Raw genomic sequence first — 23,326 nt, forward strand, 5'->3', positions numbered from 1 at the left:
GAGGCAAATTTTACAAAGCTCAAGGGTTGGCAGACTTTTCTGCAAAGAGCCAGATAAACATTTTCCACTTTGCAGGCTGTTCAGTCCCTGTCCCACTGCTCCACAGACAACGTGTCACACAGGGCAGCGTGACTGAGTCACAGTAAAACTTTAGGTACCGGAACAAGTGGCAGGCTGAATTTGGCTCTGGCTGACCCCTGACATGGATCAACGCTCAAGTAGTCAGGAGGATGTAATAGTCAAGAGTCTTGATAGAGGAGTTCCCGTTGTGGCGCAGCAGTAACAAACCTGACTAGTATCCGTGAGAATCTGAGTTTGATTCCTGGCCTCACTCGGTGGGTTAAGGATCTGCTGTTGCCGGGAGCTGTGGCATAGGCAGCGGACGTGGCTCCGATCCTGCGTGGCTGTGGCTGTAGCTGACAGCTGCAGCTCTGATTCAACCCCTAGCCTGGGAACTTCTATATGTTGCATGTGAGGCCTGAAAAAGAAAAAAAGAAAAAAAAAAAAAAAAAGACCCTTGCTATATCCTCACAGCATAGCTTTGAAATCTCTAAATCAAAGATGAATAGAAATAAAAAGGGAATTTGACAAGCTGCCCCCCCAAAGAGTGGGAGTTTATGGTGCAGTGTTTTCAGAAGTTGGCAGATCCGATAGACAGACAATTAGGAACAGCACTGCAAACATGTCGAGATGTGTATATTTATTTACAGATGCTTGAACCGCTGCACTGTGTGCCAGGTCCTGTTCACCTCTTGGATTTTTATTTAAGTAGACTAGTCTGTCTTATCTCTAAATGGGCTTGACAAATGAAGAGGTTAAAAAAAAAGCTCTGCCTCTTCCGCATTGCGTGCTGCTGTAATTCTAGGGTCCCCACTTAGAAGGTCCACCTGTGGCCCAGTATTAATCACACCCAGGTATAGGCAGGGTCCCCTCCTCGAACGAGCTCAAGGTCAGGTGTGGGATATATATATATATATATATATATATATATATATATATATATATACATATATATATATATATATCCCCATGAAACAGGGGAGGACTGGTCTGGACCTCACCCTCCTTGCCTACCACCTTTCCGTGGCTCCCTGTGCCCACAGCCCACCTGAGGGCTCAACCCTAGCTGCCCGCTGAGACCATCTTTTCTCCATGAGTTCTTCCATGACCTGTGATCTGGCCTCAGGGAACTGTTTCCACTTTGACTTCTGCCTATGCACCTTTGCCTGGGCCATCCCTCAGCCTTGGAGCCCCACTTTCCCTCCCCCTCATCCCATCCCTCCACTGATGTTGCACTGAGCATCCTTCTCCCCTAGGTGCCCCTCATTTATAACATTCTTTGTGGTCGTGGCCTCTCTTCCCCTGGTTTGGAGCTCTGAGGGCAGACCCTGTGGCCAGTCCCCTAGCCCCTGCAGAAGGTCAGCGTTGTGCACTCTGGAGGTGCTGGGTAGCACCTTGCGTGGAAGGCGGCATCCAGGGAGAGAGGGCCTCCCTGCCTGCTGCACGCCCACCAGGAGTGGAGGGGTCAGATTGTGTATTAGTGAATCCTGGCACCACCCCTTCACCAGTGGGTGACCTTGGATGTGTTAGGAGGCCGCAGTTTCCTCCTTGTCCATCAAACGGGCAGTTAGTAATGTTTACCCCCCAGAGCTGTTGTGGGCACTAGGTGCCTGGCACATGGTGAGCTTGCAGGACATGTCAGCTATTAGTACGGTAAGTTCCCTGTCCCATGATCCTTTGTCCTGGGTGCTCTTGATCCCATTTCACAGATGGGGAGCCTGAGGCCCAGGGAGGCTAAGGCCATTCGTCCCCGATGCCCAGCTAGGAAGTGGCAGAGCTGGAATTTGAGCTGAGGGCCTTGTTACTGGATCCCATGAGGAGGTGCGCACTGTCCCAAGGGCCTGTCCTCAAACACACCCAGACGCACTGAGTCAGGGCCATCCGCGGTGGCTCCAGAGTGTCGCCTTCCCTGCCGGTCTCCCGGCTGGGACCGCCACGTCCGTCTAATGCTAGGAAGTCGATTTTGTTTGGTCTCCTTCCTGCCCCTGTCATTTCTCCCTCGAGGAAGCCAGCTCACTCACTGCTGTGCCAGGCTGTTGAACCCTCTACTCGTGGGATTGTGACATATCAGCCAGAAAAGGGGCCTCTTAAAATCTTGTGAAAAACATAGATTCCAGGGCTCCACCCAGGACCCATGAATCAGAATCTCCAGGGGCGGGGCCTGGGAATCAGGACACCAGGGCCCAAAGCAGGGGAAACACTAGTTCTTTTAACCCTTTTATTTTTTGGTGGAGGAAGCAGGCTTCAGAGAGAGGTCTGTGTTGCAGGGAGGCCCAGTGAGCCTGGGGGCCTCGAAAGCCCTCTCTGGACCCTTACCTCCTGGGCCACAGCTGCTGTCCCTTCCCAGCACTGTTCCCCCACCCCCCCACCCCGCCCCCCACCGCCATCCTCATCCCCCAGCCTTGAATCTCTAGGAACCCGGTACAATGGAAGTGGTTGCGAATGGGTGTGCAGAGACCTTCTGGAAACGCAGGCTCTGCTCGGAGACTTCCTGTGTCTTACAATGTTATCTTCAGAATAGGAAACTTTGCCCCATTTTTGCAACGCACATCCTTTGCCTGAGAGTCTGTGGTGGTGCCGGCCAGCCGGGGCGGGTCACTTCTCAGGCAGAGGCGGGGAGTCGTTCTGACAGCCATTCGAGGAAGGACTCTCTCCCTGCTACCCGCAAGAACAAACAAACAGACCCTTTTGCAAAAATAATTCATGTGGGCCAGACTCATCAGGATTATTTGTTCCTTGAGCCCAGTGGTTTTGAAGACCAAGTCATTCCTGAGAGACAGAGCCCTAACTGTGAGGCTGGGCCTGGCTGCTGGACCTCCAGCAAGTGATTTCTGCTCTCCGAGCCTCAGTTTCCTCTTTTGTAAAGGGAGGAGGTTGGGCTAAATGAGCTCTGAGTCTGATGTTGAGCACTTCCCCAAGAATCCCTTAGATTCCCCTAACTTTTTTGGTTCGGTTTGGCTTGGTTTGGTTTTTTGGCATGCAAAAGTTCCCTGGCCAGGGATTGAACTGGTGCCACAGCAGTAACTGTGCCAGATCCTTAACTGCTAGGCCACCAGGGAGCTCCCAAGTCTGTCTTTGAAATAAGCTTGCTCTTGCTCTTAGAATGTTCTCCAGCATCCTGTAATTTTCTGACTTTCCACCAATCCAGATTGGCGTAGCCCCCCTCACCCTCAACTCTGAGACATTCGCATGACCCACTGGGGTGATGGGCGGATCTCCCAGGTGCCAGGCTGCATTTTGAATTGGGAGCAGGGAAATGCCCTCGGAACTGGTGGGCATTAGGGCTTTTTTACAGGCTTGCAGTTAGTTACAGGCCCAGGCTAGTGCTCACCTCCTATAGGCCAGCTGCAAAGAATGTTTATGCTATTTCTTTTACTCCCCTCAGACTGGAAGTCTTAGGGAGGGCTCTTTCAGTTTGGAGGAAAAAAATATGTGTGTGTAGCCCATGAAATACCTTGGAACTGACCAGAAGGGAAGATGTTTACAGAAACAAGAGCCTCTGATTTCCTTTGACATCACCGTTCCCTCTCCCACCCTTCAGCCTCCAGCGAGGCCCTCGCCATGGGATTCTTTCTTCTTCCGGGGAGCCTGGGTTGGTGTACCCTTGCACACAGTAGGCATTTAGTGAGCATGGGAGAGGAGCCTCACCTCGTAAGCAAACACTGTTCTTGCTTCTCAGCGGCACTTCTGTTGGCTGGACCCCAAACCCACAATGAGTGGTTCTTGAAAACATCCTACCCACTCTTTCCCCTCAGGGAATTTGCTTTCAGGGTTTCAGGGTGGGGCCCTACATGTTCCAGGCCCAGGCAGAGCCGCTCTCGTGGCTGGGTGGGAACAGTCAGGAGGTAGCGCTCTGGGAAGGTAGAGATAGCCAGACTGCCGTGAGCGACCTGCCAGGATGTGGTTCCTGGTGGCTCTTTTTGTTTGTTTGTTTGTTTGTTTTTTCTGTCTTTTTTAGGGCCGCACCTGTGGCATATGGAGGTTCCCAAGCTAGGGGTCCAATCAGAGCTGTAGCTGCTGGCCTACGCCACAGGCACCAACAACACAGGATCCAAGCTTCACGGCGATGCCGGATCCTTAACCCACTGAATGAGGCCAGGGATGAAACCCACAACCTTATGGTTTCCTAGACCTGGTGGCTCTTTATATGTGGGTCGGTCTGCCTGTTTTATGGTAAAGGCTGTCAGGAAGGAGAGGGTTAAACCAAGTGGATGCTCAGATTCCAAACAAAGGGGTGAAGATCCTTCTGGTCAAACTGTGGGTCAATGACAGGACCCATGGTATCTGTGCCAGGACGTCCATCTGTGGTCGGGATGCAAGAGCGTGGCAAGCCCCAGCCTCTGTGTTTTTGTTGGTCATACCTGACCGCAGTGTTTGAAGCCCATGGTGGGGGGTACGAAGAAATCGGTAGGGAGAGGGAACAGATGCATCCGCCAGCACGCCTGGCTTCCCTGCCCCTTAAGTCTTTCTCAGGGGAAACAGCGGAGAAGCCCCTACCAGCCTTGGAGGCCCCCCTGAGGCCGGTTCTGTCACCCAGTGGGTGCTGTCAGTGTCTTGGAGAGCCAGAAGATGCCTGGAATGCGCCGAGGGCGGTAGCCACAGGGCGGTGGTCTCAGAGGGCTCTGCCAGGCAACTCCAGAACCATGAGACAGGAGGAGGAGGGAAGAGGACGGTCTTCCGGCCTGGAGGCTGAGCCTGACTCCCTGCTCAAGGTCAGTGCCACTTGGAGGGGCTCGGCCTTCCTCTGTTCGTAGGCAGGTGGGCTACAGGGTAGCGCCAGGATAGGGGCACCCCGGGGAAGCTGGCGGCTCTGGGTCTCCCTGGCGGGGCTCCAGCCCCCACGTGCCCAGAGACACAGGCGGTTGCTCCTGACTCGGTGGCCTTGGGGACCCGCCCGGCCGGGACCTGCCATTCCCCCGTCAGTGCCGCCTCCCCGATTTGGCAGGGCCACCTCCTGGAGCTGGAGCAGCCCTCGGTATTTCCAGCTTGGCCCTCTGCCCGCCTCTCTGGGGCCTCGCAGTCTGTCCTCTCGGGCCAGGACCAACACACCCTCTCAGCTTGACGGCTTCCCAGCCTTGCCCGGGCCTCTTCCTGCCACCCCATAGTCCCCGCGCTGACTGCGGTCTCCTCACCTTGCCTGCTTCTCAGAAAACATCAGTGCCCTGGGCCCCCCCAGGTGACATGCGCTTCCGCCGAGAGAGAAAACATGGGGCCTGGCTCATTTAGAAATACACCAAGGAGGCCATAAACATCCTGGGGTCCCCTGCTGCAGTTGATGCCTGAGGGGTTTCCACTCGGGGTGGGGCCTCTCCTCAGCTGCTCCCATGTGCAAATGCCCCAGTTGGCTGGGTCCCTTGGCCAAACGCCCTAGGAAACGCTGCTTCTTTCACATGGGCACAGAAATAACTGGGTGGCATGTTATGGAACCAAGGGCTACCACTCCTTCCCCGGGCGCCCACCGAAGGACCTGGGGGCAGGGGGGTGCTGGGGGCACAGCTGCCCAATGGCTTCCTTTCTAGATTCACAGAAAGGGGACACGGACAACTCTGGGATGCCTCAAACAATTCAGGCGGTCGGGAAAGGTTACTAGAAACCAAGTTGTGTGATCTTCGAATTCCATGGACTGTGATGCTAATGGATAATGTTTCCTGTTAGAGGTCATTCGGAGCTCTGCTTTAGTGAACAGATAAGAGCGATTTGTAATTGGTATGCCAGTTGTTTATACAGTGCTAGTAGGATAAACAGTTCTCCTGAACCTTATTTATATTTTGCATTTGTTTATCAAAACTTTTTTTCTTAACTTCAACCCAGCTGCTTTCGGAATTATTACAAACTCTGGATTTATGGGTCCTAATGAATAGGACTTTATGTATATGCACGACCATTTATCTTGGCGGTACGCATGTTTTAGCCAAGAGCCTCAGCACTTAGGATAAGGGAAGCCAAAAGTGTCCCTTGCTCCACAGAGTGTCGATGTTACAGGAGGACTTGGGGGACAGATTGTATCTGATCAAAAGCAGACAGGTTATGGAGTAGATAAAGCATGAGGTTTCAAAGAGCTTTCCTAGACTATACCCTCAGGAGCTGAGTCCCCAGAGCTTGACAGGGCCACTGCAAGGGAGCTTGGCCTACCATGGGGTAGGTACAGGGCCAGTGGAGCATGGAGGAGAGAAGGTGTCCGAAGGATACTTACTTGATAGCATTCCGACCACAACAGATGTTTATCCTTTTTATGACTTGATAGGTTCCCTCTATTGTTTTTGTCCTTCACCCATCTTACAGCTGACCTTTGACATTCATGCCGCTAGCATTGGCATCAACCCTTCAGCATTATTTCTAATCAGGAATGAATGGTCCTGCTTGGCCCAAGGGTTTGGCACTGGTCTCAGGACAACTGTACTCTGGTTTCACAACTGGACCTCACTGTCACGGGGGCTGTGTTTCACACCAAGGTTGGTCACCTTGTTCTCTGGATCCCCACATTTCTCGGCGTGTCTGTCCCTGCAAAGCCCTCCCAAAGATGTGACCCAGACAAAGAGGGGCTCACCCTTCCATCCTCTTCCTCACCCCCAGAGTCGCCCAAACCGCATGAATAAACCTGAACTTGACTGTAGCCTCGCCAGTCGTCCATTCACCCAGCTGCCTGTCATCCTTCTTCAGCCAGTGAGGACAAAGCGAGCAAATGAAATCAGAGGCAGCACCTTTCCCGGCCCAGCCTCTGGATTGCCTCTTTTAAGTCTTGGTGTCTCTTTTTCTGGCTAGTGAGAATTCTGAGAGAGGAGGGCTCACGGCCATCCCTTCCTATACACTCAGAGCAGCTTGTGTTTCAGGAGAATATAGCCCCATTTCATAGATGAGAAACCGAGGCATGCGGTGCTTTGACCGTGACAGTTGCACGCAGGTTGGGTTGGCCCTGCAGGATGGAATTGGGAAAGGACACTTCTGGGGGTTTGGGTTTTCTGCTGTTATTTTTAACTCTGGTTTTAAGCGTCCTTTCTGGCAGCTACGGCCACAAGATCGGGCTGGGATGTTGTGAGACGCTTGATGTAACGAAAAGGGCCTGGCCTGTGAGTTCCTGACCGAGGAGGAAGTGGTTAGGTGGCCAAGAATGCAACCTGCACCTCCCAGATTAATTAATAATTGAGCGCTGGCCCCCGGCCAGGCAGAGCCGCGAGAGATACAGTGAACCAAGAGCGGTTAACTACAGTGGGGGAAGGAAAAGTTTGACTTTGCCTGTGGCTAAAAGGGAAATTCACAATGGCTATGATTTATGGGCTGCATTACTTTGGATCCTCCTTAGTGGGCCCAACTTGGGCATGTGCTCCAGGAATGCAGACGCTGGCGGCCTGCAGGGCCATTTGTGCCCATGGGGAAGGGAGGAGGCAGGGGTGAGGGGCAGTGTGGCCGGCGCCAGCTTGGTGGAGGAGGTGCGGTGCGAGTCGCACTGGTAGGAGATGGCAGGGAGACGGCACCGACCGCCTGGTGGAACTAGTATAGGCTAGGAGTTGGGTGCCTAGCGTGTCACTTTCTGTGGGAGGGATGGAAAGAAGAGTGGGAGTGGAGTCTGCTAATTGGCTGTATGACCTCGAGCAGGGGGCTTAACCTCCCTGAATTTTCTCCTCTGTTAAGATTCTACCCACCTCCTAGGATTGTTCTTGGGGTTAAATGAGATGGGGTGTGTGGCTAGACAGTGCCCAATAGCAGCTAGATTCCCATAGGGTGACAGTGACCGCAGGATCATCACTTAGCAAAGCTCTGCTAAGGTTTGCTGGACCCTCACATGCCAGGTGTGTGCTGCTTGCTCAGGTAGACACACATGCGTATTTAGCCCCCCTCCCCAAGAGCCCCTTCAGGCTCCCCCATGATTCAGGAAAGGCGCTCCTTCCTCTCCATGTCATACAGGTCCCTGTGGCTGCAAAGAGCCCTCCAGAGGGGAAGGCAGTCCCTCAAGGCATCTGGGCACTGCCACCAGTTGGGTTCAACCCAGGTGTCTCCCTGGACCCCTTGTCTTTCCTAGAAGACATGAAGGATTACCAGCTGGATCATGGCACACAAGCCGTGTGCCCCTCTTGACTGAAACATTAGCCTTGAGACTAGAAGACCAAACAGAAGCACAGTTGGCTGTTGTGATGATCGCTCTCACATTATTGCTGTGTTAACTTTGAGTCGTGCGCTGTGTGCCCCTGTGTATCTGGACCCAAGCTTGGCTTCTTTCTGCTCTGGAAACCAGTCTTGGACTTGGGGTTGAGGCATGGGGCACAGGTCTGTGGGGCTTGTTCACCTGCTAGCCTCAAGGGTTGGATGGACTGCAGCCCCATATCAAATAAGCCAGCCCTTTCCAGACCTCTTGGAGCTTGGGTATGGACAGCTCAGAGTCAGCCGCACACAGTAGCACAGCCACAAACAGGGAGGGTTTGCAGGGGTGATCTTCTGCTAAGCCCTGGGTCATTCTGCAACATTTTTGCAGGAAAAGCTTAAATCTCATGTTACTGTGTTCTTAACAGCAAATATTAGTATTTAATTGTGGCTTAATGATCTCTCCAGTCAATATTAGCTTTTAGCTTCTTGTAAAAGCAATCCTGCTTGTTCTAGAAATGTATAAGAATCATGTAGGCAGCCCTCACTTTAAGAAAATCCAGTATGTAGGACTTTACATTCACTAAAGAGGCGTGGATTTTGGACCTCTGAGTTACAAAAGAATATTTTAAAGGGAAGGATTTAATACAGGGATTATTTTTAAATTGAAAACCCCTACCTCTGGGACTTTAATTTGGGGGGGGTTATCCCAAAGTGTGTCTTTAACGTAAATAAGGCAGGCGTATTTGACTTGCAGAGGTCTCTGGTACTGGCCCTGTGGTAAATAACAACAGGCTGGTGTTAGAAGAGGCTTGTGTTTGAGAGCTTTTGCACATAAGAAAACCAGCTCCCCACCCTGTTCTTTGGCTCTTCCTTTGAGAGCCATGCTCTCTGTTCCGTTCGCCCTCACAGACTTAGCAAGCCTGAGAAATTAAATCTACCCCCATTGCCAGATGAAATGACCGTGGGCTTTAGGCAGTTTTTTTGTTTGTTTGTTTTGTTTTGAGATTTGTTTGTTTGTTTTCTTTTTGAGTCACTGAACAAGCCTGACACATAGAGCTCACCTGTCATTCCATCATCCAGGCTGCATCATGAGGATCAGCAAGTAAGGATGCTGTTTCTCCCTCCCAACCTCGATATGCTGGCCTTTGAGCCTCAGTGGTGTCATCTGTTCAATGGGAACGGCAATGCTTTTGTCTTTTTCACACCTGGGGAAAACCCAGTGATTTTCCAAGTACCCTCCCATTTCTCGGATGTGAAATTCCATTCAGCTCCTATTGTTGAGAGCACCCTGGTCAGGCGGCAGGGTGCCAGGTCCCAGGGGAGGAGGGGCGGAGGTGCATGACACTTCTCTCATGCCCTCCTGATGACAGCATCAAAGAGTGTCACAGAGGAGGGACCGGGTGGTTCAGACGCAGGGACTGAGGAAGGCTTTTCAAAGGAGGTGACCATTGGGGTCTTGATGGTTGAGTAAGAATCTGACAAACTTTTGGGGAATGGGGAGGAAACTCCTATTCATCAAGTGCCAGTTACTGTTGTTAGGCCCATGATGAACCCCACCCCCACCCTTTGGGTGAGTTCCTACGCCGGCTTCCTGGGTGGCCAAGGTGTGCCCCGCTCAGGGCCTGTGCTCAGAAGTGGCCTCCACTCCGTTTAAGGCTCTGCTTTCACAACTGAAATTCTGAATACTTTTTGCAGAGGGAGCCCTGTATTTTCACTTTGCACTGGGCCCTCGAAGGTGTGTAGCTGGTCCCGCCCTGCACTCAGATATGTAGTCACCTGCCCACAGGAACACAGCTGTTGGGCTCTGCACCTGTTCGCCTCCCTGCTGCCTGTGGGCTCAGGGACTCGTCCAGATCAAGGGAGTAGGATAGACAAAATACACACAGAGTGAGGTGTTCAAGGTACAGAGCTAAGGGATCCCAGTAGCAGGGGAGGGTGGGGCCGGGGATTTGAGGGGCCCAGGCTGTGGGTAACCTCCCCTGGTTACCTCCTGGAATGCTTCTGCACCACTGTTTCTGTGGGTTCCTGTCCCTGAGAGCTGCCGAAACAGGCTGATTGAGGGCAATTTTAAGGTACTTTGCTTTTATGGCTTTACATTGGGTCCAAGTAGAAGTCTGAGGTGGGAGCTTTACCAATAAAACTTAGATTGTACTTGGGAAATAAAAGAGAAACGGAGGTGCCCCGAATTCTCCCAGCCCCAGGAGCCTGCAGGGCAGGAACGTGCCCCTCGATGGGCTTCCTTGAAGCACAGCGCCAACTGCCACACACTGGCCTCCCTGCACCTCTGATGTGTGCCCAGGCTGTCCCTATCTGAGCCCCCAAAGGGCCGATTTTGTTCTTTGTGGTCTCATATTCAGCAGGGAAGTCAAGGTTGGGTTGAGTCAGCGAACTCTGGCACTTAAAGGCCGAGGTGAAAACCCGCCCTCCGCTAAGGCAGGAGCCCTGAAGACAGGCCAGGGGCCCAGCTCATGTGAATTCAGGAGTTTGGCCATCAGCAGTGCAGCCCCGCAGGCAGGAGGATTTGGGGGTTCCCTCTCTTTCCACCTGCCACCTCTTTTCTGGGGATTAAGGTAGCCCAGCTTCATTATCTTGCACAAACAGTGTTATTTTAGCATCTTTCCAGGGGCAAGATGAAAAGCCAAGCTTTCCCATCCCACTCGGAGTCTGACTTGGTGTGGTGATAAAACAAAAGAGCACTCAGAAGGGGAGCAAAGTTCAAAACCTTTTGTTGCAGAAACTGGTTCCTTCTCAGAAAATGCAGGCTGATTTTATAAGCTGCTTATCTTCGGCTCTCCCCTCCCCTGCACAGACAGATGCTTTTCACCGTCCTTCCTTCCAGGGCACAGGGAACCAGAATTCTCCCACCCTCACTCAGTTCCCTGCCAGAGGTCTAAGTGGTTCCCCAGCCCTGCCTCTTTGAGGTCTTTGCTTTGCTGGCCTAGGCCATCAGGCTTCATTGAGGAGGATCAGGCTGGGCCAGGCAGGCACACCAGTGTTTCAGGGGGAGAGTCTGAAAGATCACCTCCGATGGAGATGGATCTGATGGCAGCCTCTGTGGCTCTCAGAAGCTGCCTTCAGTGTCTTTAAGAAGAGGGCTTGGCCTGGGAGTTCCCATTGTCACTCAGTAGGTTTCGGGCCCGACTGGTATCCATGAGGATGCAGGTTCGATTCCCTGACCTCACTCAGTGGGTTAAGATCCAGTGTTGCCGTGAGCTGTGGTGTAGGTCGCAGACGAGGCTCAGATCTGGTGTTGCTGAGACTGGTGTAGGCTGGCAACTGCAGTTCTGAATCGACCCCTAGCCTGGGAACCTCTATATACCGCCAATGCGGCCCTAAAAAGCAAAAAAAAAAAAAAAAAAAGAAGAAGAAGAAGAAGGGAGCTTGGTCCACAGAGCACCAAGGCCTGGGGAGAAAAGCCACAGCCCCCTGGGCCCAGAGAACCTGGGACAGTCTTGGTAGGATGAGAAGAATGCTGATGGAGGTGGTAGGTTTTGGTAGGTGCTGGGGAAATTGCCTGTGGAGGAGACTCTGAGCAGACCTGCGTCAGGGCCTGGGCGAAAGCTTGTTTTATGTCAGGGTTGCAAGAGAGGCTCATCTTTTCAGGATTTGTTTGAATACTGCCTGAGATGAAAATGGAAACCTTACCCACCTCAGCCCAGGCCACCACTTAGTTCCACCAGAGATATGGGGCCGAGCAGGTTCAGGGTGCCAAGGCTAAAAGAAGGGCCTTCCTGCCGGGCCTTCCTGCCGGGCTTCTCCCTAGAGAGGACTGGTTCGGACCCAGCTGGGCAGCTGCTGACTATACCTCTTAACCCCTCTGCGGCAGGGGCTCCAAGGACTCCCCAAAAGAGCAGAGGGAGCAGATGAGGCAGCACGGAGGGCCCGTCAGAGAGGAGGGGGGCTCAGAGTTAGGCCATCTGGTCAGGATCCTCATGCTTCATGGCTGTGTGGCCTCTGTGACTTCCAGTCTGTGCTCTGAGAATGGGGGCGCTTCTGCCTCCTGGACTTGGTGAGGAGCACAGAGCACCCGGCACCTCCCACCCTCCAGGGACTCGGCCAGGATCAGCAGCCCTTTCCTCAGATCACCTTGCGTTATTGTAGCACATGGAGAAGGTGCTCTTTGTGTTGCAGGGGGTGGGGTGGGGCTCAGGAGAAACTGTACTTAAAACACAAAAAGTAGATGTGTCTGCAGGGCTGCATGGGGAGCCATAGATAGCTGCATGGTTTTTGAAAACCCAAGGCCTTCCCAGAAGTTGGGTAGCTTGTAGTGGGGTCCGCTCATTTCCACATCCAAGGACCACTTAACATCTGGTCTTTATACAGCCTCCAGCTGCTGGCTTGCATGGACCTGGATGGGTTAGTATAGCACAGTCCCTGTGCCATCACCCTGCAGGCCTCTGGGCTTTTGCAGCCTGTAGGTTGCAACCGTGAGAGAGTAATGCAAAGTCCCCCGTCTCTAGCTAGATGTGAGCTGGAATCCCGGCTTTGCAACTTCCTGGCCAAGGACTATGGACACACTACCTGACTTTCAGCACTCAGCTGCAGCTTAAAATGGGAATTACTGAGAGGATTAGCAGTATGTTGAGACTGTGCATTTACAGTACTTCATACTCTGGCATTTGTTAAAGGCTCATTAAATGTAGACTGGTATATTACTACTACTACTGGCTGGTTTATTACTATTACTACTACTACCACTACTATTACTACTGGTCCTTTCTTGCTTTTATGATTTCCCCTTGATTCTCAATTCCATTGGCACATTGCAGGTATTATTACCTAAAATGAATACCCTTATGAATGATACAGACTGAGTCAATCTATTAAAGAATTTATACCAATAACAGAGAGAGATAAGACTGTGCACCAGAGATACTATTAGTTAAAAAATGATAGCTCTTACTGGAGTTCCTGTCGTGGCTCAGCGGAAATGAATCTGACTAGTATCCATGAGGATATAGGTTCGATCCCTGGCCTCTCTCAGTGGGTTAATGATCCAGTGTTGCCATGAGTTGTGGTGCGGGTCACAGATGCGGTTCGGAGCCCGCGTTGCTGTGGCTGTGGCATAGGCTGGCAGCTACAGCTCCGATCGACGCCTAGCCTGGGAACCTCCTTATGCCGTGGGTGTGGCCCTAAAAAGACCGAAAAAAAAAAAAGAAAAAGAAAAGATAGCTGTTACTTATGGAGTGCTTATTTTGAACCAGGTATATTTGATACACTTGAAATTAATCATAACAGCCAGAGGCAGTTGTATCTCCATTTTACAGATTAGGAAACTGAAGCCCAGGGGGTGAAGTCCCTTACTCAAGGTTTCACAGCTGGTGAGTGGCAGAGCTGAGATTCAGGTACAAACAGCTTTGCCCACCGGCCCATGCTCTTTCTTAATCCAGCCTTCTGCTGGGGACTCCCAACTGGTCCTAGCCACTGTATTGCTAATTTCCCTTGTAACCCTGGCAAGTTCACTTTCCTGCTTTGGGTCTTAGTCTTTGCCTCTGCAGAATCATGAATTTTGGCCACATGGACTGCGCATTTCCTGGCGTCCCTTCTCTCCTTGCTGTCATTCTCCCTTTGCACCCCTGATTCACTCCCTGTCTTGGGGGTAACACTACCACCACCCCCAGCAGAGCAGCTGGTTGACCATCTGGAGGATGATGGTAAAGCCCAGTCCTTGGTCCCAGAGACCCGTGGCCGAAAGAGCCCCTGAGGTGGACCCTGTGTGGGCGGCAGCGGTGGCCAGACCGCCCGTGATGTAATGACCGATTAGGAACTTCCTTTTGGAAGCCTGGCTTCCTCTGGGGGCCAAAGGTGCTGGAGCTGAGGTGGGGGTGGGGAGGGGTGGGTGGGAGGGAATAAGAGGAAACTCGTGTCAGCTGGGCCCTGCTTTTGGAAAGTGTTCAGCGAGACACTCGTTCTAAGCTGTTGACCATTAACATGGCCCTGTGCACATTCCTTCTCTGCTTTTACTGCCGGATCCCAGTGGATAAAGGGCTGGTCTCTCCCTCCCTTCACAAAGGGGGACAAAAAAAAAAAGAGCTTCTAATTAATGCTGCATCTCTGGACTTGCTGCAAAAGCTGAAGCCATTTCTACAGCTTAAAATGACAAAGGAAGGTTAAGTGGAAACTTCTCTTTCCCCCTTAAGTTTGATAACAAAAACTACTTATCTAATGGGCAAACAAGGCTTTTAAAGGGGTGTTAGGTTAACCAGATGCAGGGCCACGTAATTACTCCCAGGCCTGGGAGCCTCAGATGAAAAAGCTGCTGGTCGGACGGGAACATAAAGCCATAAGCATGACCTGGGACAGAAGAAAGGAGTTTTCCAGGGGTGCAGGAGGCCCCAGCGGGGGCCCTGTGCAAAGAGGATTGGAAAAGCCAGCCCTGGGCTCCTCTCTGGCTCTGCTACCCACTTGCCGGGTGACCCTGGGCAAATTGCTCAAGTTCTCCGAGTCTCCAAGTCTTTCCCCAGCTCTCAGTGGGGTCTGCCCTTGCTTCCTTGCTCACTGGGGTGTGGCTGGGCCAGCCCTTTCCATCCATCCCCAGGAGAGGCTGCTGTGGCCCAAGAAGGGTATGAGGCATCCACAGAAGCTTTGAACAGGGAAGGAGGATACACAGCCCAGCCAGGTCCTGGAGACCAGGGGGACTCAGGGCCCAGCTTCCTTCGAATGTTCTGAGCCTTCGGGTCTGGCTTCCTTAGAGTCTAATGGACCACAGACTGGAATCTGGGCACATCTCCGGTTGGCCTCCCAAAATGGGCGAGTCCAAGGCCGTCTGGCCCAATGGAAAGGGGGGAATCGTGAGGAAAACAAGCTGCATTGCGTGTGCTCAGGCTTTTGGAGCGTGTGGCCCACGAGGGAGCCACACAGGAACGTTCCTGCCCTTTGTTTTGACAGAAAACTGCTGATGCGACGAAGCTAAAGGCTTTTCTTAGGATTTCAGCTCTCTCCGCCTCCCCCAGACTGCAGCCGGCCCCCTGGGTGCCCCAGCACCCCCCACAAAATTACACGTTGGGCTCGAGGCACCCTCACAGGGCATAGAGGCCAAGAGGAAGGACTGCCGGCCTTTGGAGGGGCCGGCTCGCGCGCAGGGGAGAGGACCTGCGGCCAGTCTCCTCCTGCCCATCACAGGCATCCACCACCCTCTGGTGGCAGGAATGCGGGCACCACCGGGAGGCCGGGCCTGGAAACACAGGGGCTGTCCCCTGGGCCACCTCAGAACCCTGCCGGGACCATTCCAGCTCTGCCACAGAGGGCTGGCCTAGCAGCACATTTCCAGTTTCTTCACTGTAATTCTTTCAAGGCATCATACCTGCAATGAAATGCACAGCTCTTTAGCGCCTCCGTGGTGATTTTTGACAAGGTGGACACCTGCGACCCCATTGTACCAGTCAAGCTATCACACGTTTCCAGCACTTCAGAAACTTCCCTCATCCCCACTCCTTGGAGGTTAACGTCACCGTCAGTTAGTTTTGTCTACTCAAGAATTTCATGTCAGGAGTTCCCCCTGTGGCTCAGCAGTTAACGAATCTGACTAGCATCTGTGAGGACACAGGTTCGATCTCTGACCTTGCTCAGGGGGTTAAGGATCCAGTGTTGCAGTGAGCCATGGTGTAGGTCAAAGATGCAGCTTGGATTCTGAGTGGCTGTGTCTGTAGGCCAGCAGCTACAGCTCTGATTCAGCCCCTAGCCTAGGAACCTCCATATGCCGCAGGTGTGGCTCTAAAAAAAAAAAGAAGAAGAATTTCATATCAGTGGAAAGAGCACATGTGCTTCTGTGTCTGGCTTCTCACACTCAGCCTGATGCATCTGAGATGTGATGTGTGTCAGTAGTTTGTTCCTTTTTATTGGTGAGTCGTGTTCCACTGTAAGGACGTGCCTTCCTTTTGCTTATCCATTATTTTAGTTGGTTTGAGCTGCTAAAACAGCGATGTCATAATTTGGGTGGCTTAAATAATACTGTTTATTTCTCACAGTTCTGGAGACTAAGAAGTCCAGGTGTCAGTCGATTTGGTGTCTGATGAGAGCCATTTCCTGGTTCCTAGATAGCTGTATTCTTGCCATCCCGTCACATAGCAGCATGGGTGAGGGAGCTCTCTCTCTCTCTAACTTTTTTTTTTTTTTTTTTTTTTTTTTGTCTTTTTGCCATTTCTTGGGCCACTCCTGCGGCATATGGAGGTTCCCAGGCTAGGGGTCAAGTCGGAGCTATAGCCGATGGCCTACGCCACAGCAATACAGGATCCAAGCCATGTCTGTGACCTACACCACAGCTCACAGCAACGCCGGGGCCCCAATCCACTGAGCCAGGCCAGGGATCGAACCTCCAACCTCATGGTTCCTAGTTGGATTCGTTAACCACTGAGCCATGATAGGAACTCCTCTCTGGGGTCTCTTAAAGGGCACTCATTCCATCTATGAAGGTTCTACCCTCATGACTTAATTACCTCCCAAAGTACTAACTTTTTTTGGGGGGGGCCAGGCCCATAACATGTGAAAGTACCTGGGCCAGGGATCGAACCTGCACAGCAGTGATCCAAGCTGCCCCAGTGACAATACCAGATCCTTAACCACTTGGCCACCAGGGAACTCCAAGACCCTACCTTCTGATACTGTCATATCAGAATTAGGATTTGCAACATGAATCTGGGGCAGAGAAACACAAATATTCGATCCATAACATCCCTCCTCCTATTTATGGACATCTGAGCTGCTTTCCAAGTGTGGGTGATTACCAGTAGATCTGCTGTGAACATTCAGGACGTCACAGAAATGTAGAGTTCATTGTTGAGATGGAAAGACCAAGGCTGGGAGAAGGAGCCAGCCTGCCTGATCAGGGCCAGGAGGCAGGACACCTGGCTGCAGGACTCCTGACTCCCGGCCTGGTGCTGCCCTGCCACATCTACCCCAGACATCATGCCAGACCGCACCTCTCCTCCCCTGCTCCCCCCAGAACCCTCCCAGCCGGGACCCAGAGTCTGGCTGGGAACTAGGCCAGGCCCTGAGCAGGGGGTAGCGAGCAGGAGTTTCGGTCAGAGCACGGTCATCTTTGATGTTGTTCACTCGGGTCTGACTCCCCGGTATTTATTTGCAATTAAGGAGCTGGTTCCTAATTAGACTGATGGCAGGACCACAGCCTTGGAGCCACGAGAAGAAAAAGATCTCCTGCAAGAGACGGTCCCCTCCCAACCTGCATGGCACCCCAGGCTGCAGACAAGGGGTGTGGTGGGTGGGGTGGGGCTCTGTATCTGGGATGTGGAGAGGGATCCTGGGTTTGGGGGTGCCTGCCTTCTTGCAAAGAACGTGTCATCTTGTGTTGAACACTCGGCATGGTACCTGAATACGTGTGTGTGTGTGTGTGTGTGTGTGTGTGTGTGTGTGTAAATAGAGCCCCAGGAGCACTCATCTCTGTCTCCCACCTTCAGTTTTTCGTTGTTTCATCCTTCTTTCCTTTGCTTACTGAGCGCCCCTCTCTACACCTCAGGTACTGGGCTGGGAGCTAAATCTTAACACTTGCCAAGTGCTTCACAGTTTGCAAAGGGCATTGCCATCTACTGTCCTGTGGTAACCTGCCATGGTAGTGACCCTGGGTCATGACCCCCAACACCCCTAAGGAGCCCTAGCCTTGGAAGGGTTAGGCCAAGGCTGGGATGGATAAACCGACAGCTGCTTCTTTCTGCTCCCAGTTGATCTGCTGCTGGAGTTGCCAGAAAATCCAAAGATGGGCTGTATAAGTGAGACACAATTTTGCATAAGTCCATTTCACCAATGTGGAGACTGAGATTTGGGGACAGTCAGTGGCTGGTTCATGGCCACACGTCCAGTCAGTGGTGAGAGCTTAGGTCTGTCTCACTCGGAAACCTTTTGGATCATGTGACAAGCATACGATTAGAATGCCAGGGTCTCCAGTTCTGGTCTCAGTTCTGCCACCCACTGCTGTGTGTTCTTGGGCAAGTCCCCTAGTCCCCCCAGGGTGCCATCTTGAGGGCACAGTTGGCCAGTCTCAGGACTAAGTTTTCATTGGCCCATGGTGAAAGAAGAAAATTTCATATAACCTAAATGTATTAACTTGAGATTTTCTGATTTAAGTCCTACCTATTTTGTGAGTATCAAATGACACATTCTTTTGTGCTAGAGATCGTAGATGGTGTTGGGGTTTTTAATAAGTCTGCATGTGACAAAATAAGATCATGGTAACCCTGTGACATTCTCAAGTCCTCTCTTCAACAGTGTATTGGCTTGTGAAAGCCCAAAGCATTGGGGCCCCCTGGACAAGATGATGCCATCTTGAGCCTGGAGACCCCAAGAGCCTAGAGACCCCAAGACCTTCCTGAGGATGGGGAGGCCCAAGCATGGTGACAGGCTCACCTACTGGCCTCTTCTCTCGGGATCAGACCTGAGACCCTAGTCTTTGCCCAGCTCGCCCTTGGGCCTGCAGCTATCAGCCGCACGTGCTGGGCAGGATTCCAAGGCAGGGTAGGGGTGAGGGCAGTGTGCCGACACTTGGGATATATTTTATTTCCTTCCTCCTTCCCTTGCAGGGTGTTCCAAGAGCACCCTGGGGATACATGTAGACTCGGGACAGACGCAGAAAGAACCGAAACCCACCTCTTCCTGCTTGAGAGTCGAGGTCAGCGGTGGGCACTGACCAACAGCGCAGACACCTGCTCAGGCCAAGGGAGGGGCTGCATGTCAGGCCCTAGGCGCACAAGAGGGAGAGGTCAGAGAGGGCTCCTCAGAGGTGGCAGTCCATCTCCTGGAATTTGGAAGGCTTGGCCGGGAGCCCAGGCCCAGTGAGGTGTTACCCAGTCCACTCAACCCAGTAGGCCGCAGGAGGTGACGCCTGGCCCCTGAGCCAGACCGGGAAGGTCAGGGACACAGGTCTTGATGCGGTGGGGAAGGATGATGAAGGCGCATTGGGCGTGGCTGGGCTGGGAAATATCGAGGGGAGGGGGACAGGAAGACCCGCTTGGCCTCGAATTGAAAGCCTTTTAGGAGCTGGGAGGTAGGAAGTTCCCCACCCCCTCAGTCCCATTAGCGCTGCACACCCTCTCGCACACTCTGACTGTGAAACTGCTTCTTTGCCTTTGACAGCAGAGTGGCCACACCCTGGGACAGAGCGGCCACTTTATGACTAGGGTGACCTCTCTGGGTCTCATCTGCAGAGGGGAACAGCAGTAATCCCTCGCCTCATGAGACTGGGTGGGTCTTGAGGGAGGGGAGGCCTTTCGTTTGTGTGGCAGGAGGTGACTCGCCGGCTTGTAGCTTAGCACATCTAGGACTCACAGACCACGAGAGCCTCATGGTTACAGGTAGGGAAACAGGCTTCAGGAAGCAGGAGGGACTCACTTGGTGCATGGGTTCTGGGGGGAGCCTTGCCAGAGTATGGAGAAGGGCTCCAAGCATGGCCTGGCATTGATGCTGGCTCCAGCACTCACTAGTGTGTGTCCTTTATCAGTTACGGCCCCTCCCTGGGCCTCAGTTTCCACACCTGTGAACTGAAGTGATGACAGAAGTTCACCAAGGCTGTGGTGAAGACGGCACCAGGCTCGTGGAAGGCACTCAGGGCTGCCTGTTGCCTGTCTTCTCACCCAGCATTCTCCGGGCACAGCTTCTTTGCTTCCCCACCTCTCGGTGCCTAATGGAATTCTTGTTGCTGGGTGAGAAGGTTGGTGCTGGAGTTTCACAGCCAGGCCGGGATGGTGCTGCTTTCCCGGCTCTTGGGAACACTTAGACCAGTGCCAGATGGATGGACGGAGAAAGGGGCAGTGGCTGGGGTGTTCCTGGCTGCCCACCTGCTGGGACTGGCCTAGTGCCCACAGCCACATCACCCACCACAGGCTAGAGCTGTCTCTCTGCCCGCTGGCTGAGGGGTAAGTCAGCTGAGGGCAGGGAGCAGGGCCTCTCCCCCACCCTGACCATTAACTAGAACCATGAGCCTCCTGGGTGGGGGCTGTGAGACAAAATGATACATCCCCAGAGGCTGGCCTGAGGACCTGTGACTGGGACCTTAAAGCCAGGCAGAGGACAAGGCAGACACCCTTTGGGGCTATACCCAGCCCGAGGCCACAGCAGAGCGGGCAGCCTACAGGAGGCCCCTCAGGCGGACCTCCCAGTACATAAGAGGGTGTCAGGGGCCCTGTCACCCTGCTGCTCTGGGCTTCTAGGCAGGGCTGGGCTGAAGGCAGGCAGAGCCGACCTCATCCAGGCTCCTGAACGAAACTGTCAGCAGTGCTTTCTCCCTTGGCTTTGACTGGACTTTGATCAGTTTCTTTTGAAGGCGCTGACCCAGAAAGGGCCTCGCCATGTCCCCATCAGGCCCCCAGCAGGCTTTCTCCCTCTGCAGAAAGCCCAGCCAGGGGCCCGTGTGGGAACACATCAGCTCACTGGGCAGTCATGGGTGCCCACCTGCTTCTCAGAGCCAGGAGCTCAAAGGAGAGACCGGGCGTCAAAACACTTCAGAATCTGAGAAGCTGGCCACACACGAGAGCAGTGAGGGACAGGCTCCAGCCTCCATGTGGTCTTAGGTCTGGGCTCAGAGCATTGCTAAATTCAACCAGACAAGCAGAGATGCTCCAAGCTGGAGTGAAAAGGGATTGAAGTCATCATTCCTGGCCACCCCTTTGCTGTCTGTGGGGAAACTGAGGCTGGAGGAGGAGCAGCAGCACACACCCGAGAGAGCTGGCAAACTGGAGGCCTTGAGGAGCGATTTCCGTTAGCACTTTGAGATCCTCAGCTTCTCTGTCTCAGAAGCGGCTGCAGTTCTGGTGAAAACCTGTACTTCCTGCCAAGAGAGCCAACTCGAGGGGTGAGGCGTGGGGGTTGCTGGGAGACTCGGCATAAAGCTCCAGGCTGGAAGGGCTCCTGGGGGGCTCTGTCCCCCACCCACCCCACCTTCCTATGCCTGAGTCTCCTTGGAGGGGTGATTTATGCCTCCTGATAGCTTAACTTTGCTGTTCAGGTTGATGCTTAGACCAGGTTCAAATCCCGGAGGTGCCACTCACTGGCTGGGTGGCCTTGGGTAGGCTGCCGGTGGCTACAAAGTCATGGATCCTCATCTGTAAAATGATGGGAGGACCCAGTGAGTCACGTGTAGAGTGAGCCACACAGAGCACAGCACCTAGAAGGATGTAGGTGCCCGCTGCACATAGTCCCTCCTTTGGGTGTGTGGGCGCTGGGCTGTCTCCTGCTGGCTTGTCAAACTCCATGGGCGGAGGCCGGATATAGGTTGTGGTTGTGTACCCACAGCACCTGGCACCCAGTAGGTGCTGTGCTCTCTGTAGCTTTGTAGCCTGTGTGTGGATCAAATTTGAGGACAGCCTGGCAGGAATTAGGTGTTCCGGTGTGTGTGGAGTGCCAGACACACACCCCCAGCCCCAGCAGCCAGGCAGCAGTGCCACCTGGGCTCCGCACCCGGAATAACATCCCCGTGCCCTGTGCTTGCCCTGCAGACGCCAGCATGTCTCCGGATGCCACCAAGCCGAGCCATTGGTGCAGCGTGGCCTACTGGGAGCACCGGACACGTGTGGGCCGCCTCTACGCGGTGTACGACCAGGCCGTCAGCATCTTCTACGACCTACCTCAGGGCAGCGGCTTCTGCCTGGGCCAGCTCAACCTGGAGCAGCGCAGCGAGTCGGTGCGGCGCACGCGCAGCAAGATCGGCTTTGGCATCCTGCTCAGCAAGGAGCCCGACGGCGTGTGGGCCTATAACCGCGGCGAGCACCCCATCTTCGTCAACTCCCCCACGCTGGATGCGCCCGGCGGCCGCGCCCTGGTGGTCCGCAAGGTGCCCCCCGGCTACTCCATCAAGGTGTTCGACTTCGAGCGCTCCGGCCTCCTCCAGCACGGGCCCGAGCCCGATGCCGCCGACGGCCCCTACGACCCCAACAGCGTCCGCATCAGCTTCGCCAAGGGCTGGGGGCCCTGCTACTCCCGGCAGTTCATCACCTCCTGCCCCTGCTGGCTCGAGATCCTTCTCAACAACCACAGATAGCGGCCCCGCCGCCGGGCCGGTGCCCAGAGACACAGCCCCACCGGAAGAACCCCCCCCCAGATATCATCTACCTAGATTTAATATAAAGTTTTATATATTATATGGAAATATATATTATACTTGTAATTATGGAGTCATTTTTACAATGTAATTATTTATGTATGGTGCAATGTGTGTATATGGACAAAACAAGAAAGACGCACTTTGGCTTATAATACAGATATATTTTCTTTCTTTTCCTCCTTCCTCTTTTTTTTTAAGAGAATGATACAGCAGAGCTAGGTGGAAAAGCCTGGGTTTGGTGTATGGTTTTTGAAATATTAATGCCCAGACAAAAAGCTAATACCAGTCACTCGTTGATAATAAAGTATTCGCATTATAGTTTTTTTTTTTTTTTTTTTTAACTGTCTTCTTTTTAACAAAGAGGGACGTGCAAGGCTTGTGCGGGTTTCTAAACCATCAGGCATCCTAAAACTGGATATCAGTCTTTTACCAGATAAAGAGTTGAGCATATACATTGAAAAGGGAGGAAGGGAGTTCCCGTCGTGGTGCAGCAGAAAAGAATCTGACTAGGAACCATGAGATGGTGCGTTCCATCTCTGGCCTCATTCAGTGGGTTAAGGATCCGGTGTTGCTGTGAACTGTGGTGTAGGTCACAGACGCAGCTCGGATCCCACATTGCTGTGGCTGTGGTATAGGCCAGTAGCTATAGCTCCTATTCAACCCCTAGCCTGGGAACCTCCATATGCTACGGGTACGGCCCTAAAAAACAAACCAAAAAAAAAGGGAAAGGGAGGAAGGACTTGCTCTTAAGACCAGAGAAGGTTCTGATGTTCCTTCCTGCTCATGGCTGTGATGTGTCCACAGGACTTAGAGGGGAGGAGGGAGAGTACATGGGCCATCCATCCTGGGTAAGCGCTTCCAGTCTGATGGCCAAAGCTCATGCTCTGGCCTAGAGGAACTCTCAGGCTGAAGCAGAAGCCTCAAGTCCATGCTTACCATCTCTGAGTTGTCCACAGTCTAGAAGAAGACACTGATTCTCACCACTTTGGGGAAATGGCCTGAGGAAGAAAGACTGAGGTGGTGGGTTTTGGGCCCACCTACCACCCTGTAGAACCCACCTGAGCCCCAGGGCGAAACTCCCTTTAGGACCTAACTGAGCTGCCCTCCTCCTCTCCCACTGCCACCAAGTAGCTCAGAACCTGC

At 53.1% G+C, this 23,326-nt stretch overlaps 1 protein-coding gene across 1 annotated transcript in view; it reads left to right on the forward strand.

Annotated features, from left to right (window-relative positions):
• SMAD6 (SMAD family member 6) overlaps positions 1-22,501 on the forward strand; it is a 79,024-nt gene extending 56,523 nt beyond the window's left edge. The window contains exon 4 of the mRNA XM_003480446.5: positions 21,579-22,501. Within this exon, the coding sequence (XP_003480494.2) occupies positions 21,579-22,120 (542 nt within the window). The 3' untranslated portion in view covers positions 22,121-22,501. The remainder of the gene's footprint in view (positions 1-21,578) is intronic.
• The last annotated feature ends 825 nt before the right edge of the window (positions 22,502-23,326 follow it).

Source organism: Sus scrofa, chromosome 1 (assembly GCF_054392235.1).
Source record: "Sus scrofa isolate SSC_HxYL_T2T_F1_AM1 chromosome 1, Sscrofa_HxYL_maternal_Yorkshire_Landrace_v2.0, whole genome shotgun sequence".
NCBI lineage: Eukaryota > Metazoa > Chordata > Mammalia > Artiodactyla > Suidae > Sus > Sus scrofa.